Source organism: Prionailurus viverrinus, chromosome E3 (genome assembly GCF_022837055.1).
Source record: "Prionailurus viverrinus isolate Anna chromosome E3, UM_Priviv_1.0, whole genome shotgun sequence".
Lineage (NCBI taxonomy): Eukaryota > Metazoa > Chordata > Mammalia > Carnivora > Felidae > Prionailurus > Prionailurus viverrinus.
In genome coordinates this window covers 7,895,731-7,903,863 of record NC_062576.1, presented here as the reverse complement: position 1 = coordinate 7,903,863, position 8,133 = coordinate 7,895,731, and the positions used below count along the sequence as shown (strand labels likewise).

Sequence of the window (8,133 nt, the reverse complement as noted above, 5' to 3'; positions counted from 1 at the left end):
GCGTGCGTGCGTGCGTGTGTGTGTGTGTGTGTGCGTCCGTCCGTCTGTGAACGAAAGCAGTGCTTCGCGGGGAAAGGGTCGTCTCCGCGTTGATGTTGGGGTTCTGCAGTTCCCCGCACCGGGCGCCACCCCTCCATAGCCAACGGCTGCCAAGCGCGGGCCCAGCCACCCCCGCCGCCAGGGGGCGTCCGTGGGATCCCGGCGGGAGCGCGCGCCACGTGGTCCGGAAACGCGCTGGGCGTCGGCGTGGCCGCGAGGCCCCGCGAGCTGGGCGGGGTGCTGCGGGAGGTTTGGGCCGTGAGGGGGCCGCGTGGGGCTGCGAGGGGCGAGGTGGGAGGCACGGACGGTGCGGACACGGGGCACGGAGCGGCTGTCCTGCGCTGCCCTCCCCCGCCAGAGGCGTCATGTTGCCTGGGCCGCCTCGGCGGTGGGACGCGGGCAAAGAGCAGGCGCTCGAGGAACATGGCTCCTCGGCTGGCAGTGACCCCGGGGAGACCTCGACCTTTGGAGAGGAAGCCCTGGAGGAGCCAGGAACTCCCCCGCAGGACAGGTGAGGGGCTGGGCGGGAGGGAAGTCCGACAGGGGGCCCACAGTGTGCGGAGATCTCCGTTGCCGACCCTGAAGAATGGCTGTGCCCAGACTCCATGCGCCAGGCACCTTCGGCCCTGCCCAGGAAGTACCGGGGGAGGCTGTGACCGGTGCACCTCAGTACCTCCCGCTCCCAGCCCGCAGCCCCGGTCGCGAAGGCCCTCCTGGACCCGGAGAGAGCTGCTGCTGTCCCGGCCTCCCCCAGGCCTGGCTGCGGATCATTCCCCGGGAACGCCAGGTAGGTTCAGGCCTTGCGGCCTTTACCCCACAGGACCCGTCCACCGACTCCCGAGCCTGTTTTAATCTCTGTCCCCCTCCCCCCCCCCCCCCCGCCCCGCCCCAGTAGCCCTTTCCCCTCAGATGGCCTGGGAGGTGGCCCCTTCAAGGATGACCGTGTTAGCACCATGGGATCCCAACTACAAGGCTAAAGCCGGACCCCGGCTGGTGTGGGTGAGTTGGGAGTGCCTGTGGCTCTGTCCTGGGGGTGGGGCAGGGGTGCCTTCGGAGGGAGCCCAAGCTCCAGTGTTCTGTCAAGCTCCCTTCACAGGGGCCCAGCTGTGCACCTGGCACCTCCTTCTCAGGCCGGACCTTGTGTCATCCCTCATTGTGGCCACTGTATGAGGCAGCCTCAGGCCGGGACCTCAGGTCCCTGGCCCCTGCAACAGGACATCAGAATGGAGAGCATGAGCCCAGGGATGCAGGTACTTTGCTTGGGCCCAGGGACTCTGGAGTGGCCCTGCACGAGCTCCTCAGGGAACCAGTGCAGCCCTTGCCAATGTGGGAACCCCAGCCTGCTGCCCTCCCAGCTTCTCCTCTCCAGGGTTCCCAGTGATGTGCTGTGAAGATGTCTTTGTTTCAGACCCTCTGCTGCCATGTGGGCAGCGTATTCCCCTGCATCTGTCTGAGGCCTCTCAACAGGTGAGTGCACTTCCTGCCCTGGCCTCGCCTATTTTTCATGCAGGGCTTGGGAGGAGACACTCCACCCTCCTGTCTCCTAGGTGATGGGCTCTCTGAAGCTGCTGCTCCCACCTCCTATCATGTCTCCCTGGGTCCTCCGCACCCCATCCCCTGGCTGCCCTACTGCCTGGCTCAGTGGGCCTGAGCTCATCGCCCTGACTGGCCTCCTGCAGATGAGCCAGGGGCCTCCTAGACCTGTGGCTTTGGAGGCTCCCATGCCCCCTGCTGGCCCCCCAGACCCTGTATCTGATCACCCAGACCCCAGTGGTGGCCCCAGCTGTTCTCACTGCACTGACCCATCTGCCCCTCAAACCCCAGACACACATTGAACATACCCGTTCTGGGTGCAGAATGGGTCCCCTACTCCCCTAGACAGCTTCTGTTGACAATAAAAGTGTTGGTTTGCAAACAGGCTCTTTGTAGTGAGTAGCAGAGTGGGGCATGGAGACAGGGATGGGGTCTCTTCCTCTACACAACTTAGGCTGCCCTCCCCTCAAATTCTTGTTACTCATTGGTCACCCCTACAGTAGCTCAGGGGAATCCACGAACCTAAGACCTTTCCAGGCTGACCAAGGAGGGCACCTTTAATAGGGCAGGGTGTGTGTGGATCCACAGTACAGTCCCCCAGACAGTATTTGGAAGCAAGAAGTCTATCAGCTCTGCCAGGCTCCATAGAAGGGAGGATTGTGTGAACACATGGCTGGTGCTGAGAGAGGGAAATCAGGGAGTAAGGGGGTGGCACAGCACTTTTGGGAAGCAGTAGAGGGAAGGTACCTGGTGCTTTCAGCCCTCTTGCTTTGGGGTCCTAGGAGTTCAGCCCTGGGGCTGGGGATTAGTTCTTTGGCTGGGAGGAGACACAAGGCAGGTAGGGAGGAACAGGTCCACGTGAGAGAAGTCAGCCAGCCTGGGAATCTGGAGTCATGCTTCAGGAACTCTGCCAGGAGAGAAAGGATCAGGGCTTTGCTGGGGGGTTGTGGGCAGGAAGAGGGGAGGGTGGCTCTAGAATTTTCTCCGTTAAAAGAATCCAGCTTCTTGGGGAACCTTTTCCTGAAGATTCCCCAGGCACCACATCTGGAAGGAGCAGAGTGGGCAGTAGGCCTAAGGGCAGCTCAGAGCTCTGCAAGTCACAGGTCCTGGGCGGGTGGTGGGGGGGGCAGGCGGTGCCTAAGAGCCCCTCCAGGTTTGGAAGGGTGAGGGGAGGAATTGAGGGGAGCTGGCAGGAAGGCATTTGTCCTGTTTTCTCTCTCCTCCTCCCCAACCATCCGTCAGCTAGACTGGAGGGGGCTGCCTATGTCTCCTCACCCGAACCTCCCTGAGGTTCTGGAAGTCGATGCGGGCATAGCTGTGTGGGTGGTGAATGCTGGACCCCGGGGTGTCGCCTTGAGCCTCCAATGGAGGGACCAGGTCCAGGTCTACATAGTTGAGGCGGTTTTTGGCCGGGTCTTGTATGGCAGTGCTCATTCCTAAGTGGTGTGGGGCCACGTACCTGATGTACACATACTCTCCTGCTAGCTCCGAAGGTGGTTGCAAGCAGGGATGAGCCCCTGTCGGTCCCCAACATTCCCCGACGGCGGGAGGGGGGCCTTGGAAAGAAGGTCCCGGCCTCCTGGGCCTGGGCGTATAGGAACCGGGCAGGGAGCTCAAGGAAAAGGACCCTGGCAGAAAGTGGCTCATGGGCACGTATTCAGTGCCCCCGCACCCCTGGAGCTGCTCGTGGGGAGGGGCATGGGCAAACACCGCAAGGCCCGGGGGTGCCATCACCATGTAACCACCTGCTTGGCCACCCCCCATGGCCTCGTAGTTGCTCCCAGCTCCCATGGCTACGTAGCCCCCGCCCAGCTCCAATTCCCCAGGGTGCGAAGCTGCAGTCGCCAGCGCCGCCAGTGTCTCAGGGGTTGCTTTCTCCTTCCTCTCACCCACGCTCCCGCGATGGCTCAGGCTGCTTGATTGGGCTGCCGAGGCCAGGGTCGCATAAGGTTGGGAGACAGAGGGTCTGTAAGAGCTCGTCGTCGGGGGATCCCTTGGCAGTGGCTCAGTCCTGCCACCGGCATCATCATCCCCGAGTCGCTTCATGGCGGCCAGTACGGTCTCGTGAATGCTTTGGGCCACCACGGCATCCGGCGCCTGTAGCCACAGCTCCCCGGGGCCCGTGGGCGCCGAGCGGCCGAGTTCCAGGAAGAAGAGGGAGTCTGCGTGGCCGCAGCGGCGCACGCTGAGCAGCGACAGGCGCAGGGCCGGCGGAGGCGAAGCCTGGGTGTCCCGAGAGCCTCTGCCCTTGGGCTTCCGCAGCAAGCTCAGCACCCCCGAACCCAGGCACAGGCGATAGCGGCCGCTGCCCGGGCTTCGTGTCCTCCCCAGTCCCTTGGGCCGCAGCGTCACGGGCCAGACGTCCTGAAATGGAGCAAGGATCCAGGCCCTGGGGTCCTCGTGAAAGCTGGGACCTGGAGAGATAGTGGGCTGATCACAAAGGGCTCCTGGGTCCGGAGGTTGGAGTCACTGTGCCCCAAGAATTAAAGAGGTGTTAACGCTTCATGTTTGAACTTCATATCCGAGACTTGCTGGGACAACCTAGGATAAACAAAACCCGCGATCACCCAACCCCCGGTTCCCAGCCCCCCGCCGCGTCTCCACCTGCCAAGGGGTCGGGCCTCACCCGCGGCCGCGCGCACCTCAAGCAGGGCGCTGTACCACGCCTGCTGCTCCGCCTCGCAGGCCGCCGCCACGCCCAGGCTGCGGTCACGCGTGTACAGGAGGATCAGGTGGCGCTGGCGCGCGTCCACGCGCGTGCTGATGGTGCACGCGCCCGCCAGGCTCACGATGAGTTTGGGCGGCGCTCGGCCGGTGCGGAACTTCTTCTCGCTCTCGTAGCACTCTAGGCTCGGCGGATCCGCGCGCAGCACGAAGAAGCGGCGGCGCTGGGACTTCTGCTTCCGAAGGTGGCCGCAGAGCCGCACGTCAGCGGGACAGGCCCTGGGCCGCGGCAGTACCAGGGGCACGTCGCCCAGCTCGGCCTCTGGGGCCGCCGTGGGACCACCGCCTCCCCGCTTCATCACGGGCCAAAGGCAATATAGTGGCCGGAGTAAGGGCTGAGATTCAGTAGGGTGGAGGTGGCGGTCCTCAGGGAGGAGGGCAGCGTCCAGACAGGTTGCCACCTGTCTTTATGCCCAGCGTCTCACCCCTTCCGACTTGAAGTTTGGGGCTTGGGATCTGCGGTGGACCCCTCGCAGCGCGCAGCGTGTACCCCAGTGGTTGCCCGGTGGCCTGCGACACACGGGGCTCCAGCGGCCTGAGGCCTGACCCAGGCCAGCCGGCCGGCTCCCTGCGCCTTGGGTCGCCTCCTGTCCCCTCCCTCCCTTTGCCGACCGCTCATGAGTCCCCACCCCCACGAGGTTAACCCTCATGCGACCGGAGCGCTGGACACCAGGCCGTGGGAATGAAGTCTGGGAGAGGTGGCCTCCACCCCACCCCAACCACCCTTGGGCTGGGGTTGCAGGGGCGGGGAGTGTGTGGGCGTCTCTACAAATCCGAGCTGACTGCCAAGGAAGCGACGACCGAAGTGAGGCAAATGTGAGTGGAACTGTGTCGGAGGCAAAGGCGCAGGAGTCTGCAGTCCTGGAGATTAGGGGACCGCCCTTACTGCAGCACTGCCTTTTGCTCCTGCCACTGGCTACTGGGGCTCTAGGCGTCCAAAACCTGTGTCCTCCATTCCCACCCAGGAATGGTTCTGTACCCTTCCTTCCCAAGCCAGCCTAGGAGCCAGGGCCACCAATCATTGGGCTGTGCTGATTTCAGAAGAGCTGGAGTTCAGTTTCTCTCTGGGTTTAGGGTGATAGGAGGGGTCTTCAGAGAAGACTTTTGGATTGGTCTCTGTGCACAAACCATTCCACCAGAATTCCAGTCAAGGGGACACTGAAGGAGAACCCGGGGAAGAAGACACCCTCTCTCTGGGGCACTGCCCTCCCGCTGCCCTCAGCCCCTTCTCACCACCACTGTCCCAAAATGCTACCATGCGCCAGCTGAAGGCTTTGATCAGAGGTGCAGACTCTCTGGTGGGGGAACCCCATCCTAAGAGATTTGAGATGGAGTTGGGGTTCAGACATTTTACATCCCACTTCTGACCCTTTCAAGGATCATGACTCCTGCTGGGTGATGGCGCTGGTCACCACACACTCTAGAAGACACACCACCAGGAGATGACCCGTGGGTGGGAGCCTTTGAGGACTTTGTGCTATCATTCTCATGGCAAGTAAGATAGCTAACGGTGGGGGTAGGGTGGGGGGAGCCAAGGGTCGAGGAGGGGATGTGGGCAACTGAGTCTTAACCCTATTAAAGATGACATATGGGGGGGGGTAGATGGCATATGGGGAGGAGGGCTATTAGGTAGGGAAGAAGATATAGCAAGAACACTGAAGCAAGGGAAGCCTGTTCATTTTCTCAGACTAGTCCATAGGCCATGACAGCCTGAGCTGGGAGGGCAGGTCTTCCCACCCATGCTTCTCCACTCCCCAGATTCTTCTGGAATGCTGGAGAAGCCAATGGTGCACTGTGTGGAAGCTAGGATCCTCAAATATCTTTTCACCATCATGTTGAGGGTGAAATGCAGGGAGCCAACCATCATCATGAGGATGGGCATCTGGCTAGAGGCAGGTGGTGCCCAGGTCCCCCCTGAGCCTCTGGCTCAGCCATAACGCCCCCCCTCCCCCCCACCAAGTGCAGGAGAGGTGCAGAGAGCATGTGAGCACTGGGGCCAGTGGCAGCCACTACTTTTGGTGGGTATTGGCCAGGGAGAGGCAGGTATGTGATGGCTCCATAAGTGGCCCCCCAAACAGAATTGTGCTCAAAGCCATTGTCTCCAGTGTGGCCTTGACACATGTACCAGGTGCAAAGTAGCAAGGACACAAAAGAGATCTGCAGGTCCCTCCCCCTCCCAGTGCTGCTTTGAGGAACAGGGCACCCATAGGGCCTACGGACTTGCTGTGCTCCTGGCCTGGAGCCTTACTCTCCAGGCTTGATTTCAAGCTATCCACAGAGGGCCTCTTCATCCCTACTCCTTCCACTCCGCATCAACCAGGCCACCGTGAAGCACCCCAGTCCTTGTGAACTCACAGCTGCTGTCACAGAGACCAGCTCCAGACCACCTTGTGTCACTGAACCCCTAAGTGCTGGGTACAGATAGAGCAGAAAGCAGCAGGGATTTGAGTACCTGGGTTCTGGGCAACAGTGATGGTGTGGGGTGGTAATGAGTGCCAGGCGATTTAGCCTGCTGGCTACCAGGAAAAGCCTGGAGCCAAACAACTGGCCTCATCAGTTGCCTTAGCAACAACATTGCCCTTGGCCCTCCCCAGACAAGATCTTGTTAGCCTGTTGCCCTGGTAACTCCACTTGCTCCCCAGGGACAGGAAGTGGCAGAACCTCAACCCCGCTGGGTGAGAACACCTCTCCCAACCTGAGGGGTCTACCTGTGCATCCCTCTGCTGGGTGCAGGGTAGCAGCAGGATGGGATCTCCACATTCTAAATCCCTGTGGAAGAATCTTGTTACCAGCGAGAGGAGCCTACAAGGAGAATGGGGTCCTAAGGCTGGGCTGTTCCTATCAGCCCCTTTCTCCCCCATCTGGAGTTCTTCCCCCTCTGTGGAGGAGGGATGCAGGGACATCGCCATCTCCTGCCTTCAGCCTTCCCTCACCATGGCTCCCACGCTCCAGTCTGGAAGGAATGGAGTTTTCACAGCCATCCTGGGGACTGGCTCCTGCTTCCTCACCCACAGGGGCGTGTGACCTGCTGAAGGCTGGGGCCAAGCCAGAGGACTGTTGTCTGCAGAGTGTGATCACAGCACTGGCCAGAGGGACATGAGGACTTGGTCAGAAGCCCGGTGGGAGCCTGGGTGAGCTCCATGGTGTGCCTGCAATGGGGTTCAGATTTGTAACCCCCCAGGCAGGGCCGTGTAAGTGCGTCCTGGGGGGGGTGAGGTAGGAGGAACACAGCCCAGTCATTTAGACATTTTCTGTTAGGCCAGGGATTTTTCCATTCTTTGCTGCTCGCCTGGACACAGGAGGCCCCACGGAGGCAGCACTGTGGCTGCTCTGCGCCAAGAGAGGCAGCTGCGGTCCTAGTCTTGGCCTGTGCCCAGGGAACTCAAGTGTTCTGTCCTGGGGTTGAAGGCTGACCCAGTGTAACTTCTCTGATTGGTCACCCTGCCGTGGCCAGTGAGCTGGCTGGAGTCCATGTTGGACAGAGTGCCCGGGATGTGGGGAGGGGGACTGCAGGGAGGTCCTGGGGCCCAGGCACCAGGCAGTAAGGAGACCCTTGAGAAACTATAGGAGTGTGACTGAAACAGCACAGGCCCTTTCAATGTCACCTCCAAACCTCAGTGCTTTCGGTTAGGAAAGGGGGTTGGGGGTGGCTGGGGAAAAATAAGAAAAGGCTCCTCCTCCTACCATGCAACAGACCAGCTTCCTCCCTTCCTGGTTCTAAGCAGAGAAAATGGGAAACAAGGACAGGGACAGAGGGGTAATCAAGGGGGACAGAGAAAAACACTGGGAGAAGGGGACAGAACATGAAAAACCCAGGGAAAAGGGATGGTGGTCCAC

General features: G+C 61.1%; 2 protein-coding genes across 10 annotated transcripts; one reads left to right on the top strand and one right to left on the bottom strand.

Annotated features, from left to right (window-relative positions):
- Positions 1 to 92: 92 nt before the first annotated feature.
- On the top strand, positions 93 to 1,954 carry SAP25 (Sin3A associated protein 25). Of its 9 annotated transcripts, none has more exons than XM_047838612.1 (6): positions 93 to 550; positions 726 to 826; positions 935 to 1,038; positions 1,136 to 1,289; positions 1,409 to 1,506; positions 1,587 to 1,954. In XM_047838612.1, the coding sequence occupies exons 1-6, from the start codon at positions 93 to 95 to the stop codon at positions 1,872 to 1,874; spliced, it is 1,203 nt and encodes a 400-aa protein (XP_047694568.1). In that variant the 3' UTR covers positions 1,875 to 1,954. The 9 variants fall into 9 exon arrangements, with proteins under 9 accessions (XP_047694568.1, XP_047694566.1, XP_047694564.1 ...); XM_047838610.1 differs by having other exon boundaries at positions 1,124 to 1,289; XM_047838608.1 differs by having other exon boundaries at positions 1,112 to 1,289.
- A 382-nt stretch (positions 1,955 to 2,336) lies between these two features.
- LOC125154378 (insulin receptor substrate 2-like) lies at positions 2,337 to 4,905 on the bottom strand. The gene is made up of 2 exons (XM_047838601.1): positions 4,199 to 4,905; positions 2,337 to 3,986 (listed from the first exon to the last, which is right to left on the bottom strand). The coding sequence occupies exons 1-2, from the start codon at positions 4,593 to 4,595 to the stop codon at positions 2,815 to 2,817; spliced, it is 1,569 nt and encodes a 522-aa protein (XP_047694557.1). The 5' UTR covers positions 4,596 to 4,905; the 3' UTR covers positions 2,337 to 2,814.
- Positions 4,906 to 8,133: the final 3,228 nt, after the last annotated feature.

Coding starts and splice junctions, on each gene's coding strand:
- LOC125154378 (XM_047838601.1), bottom strand. CDS start 4,595: ATGAAGCGGGGAGGCGGTGGTCCCACGGCGGCCCCAGAGGCCGAGCTG. Junction 3,987..4,198: donor TGAGGTGCGCGCGGCCGCGG/GTGAGGCCCGAC, acceptor CTATCTCTCCAG/GTCCCAGCTTTCACGAGGAC.
- SAP25 (XM_047838607.1), top strand. CDS start 93: ATGTTGGGGTTCTGCAGTTCCCCGCACCGGGCGCCACCCCTCCATAGC. Junction 1,290..1,408: donor GCATGAGCCCAGGGATGCAG/GTACTTTGCTTG, acceptor TCTCCTCTCCAG/GGTTCCCAGTGATGTGCTGT. Junction 1,507..1,586: donor TGTCTGAGGCCTCTCAACAG/GTGAGTGCACTT, acceptor CCTGTCTCCTAG/GTGATGGGCTCTCTGAAGCT.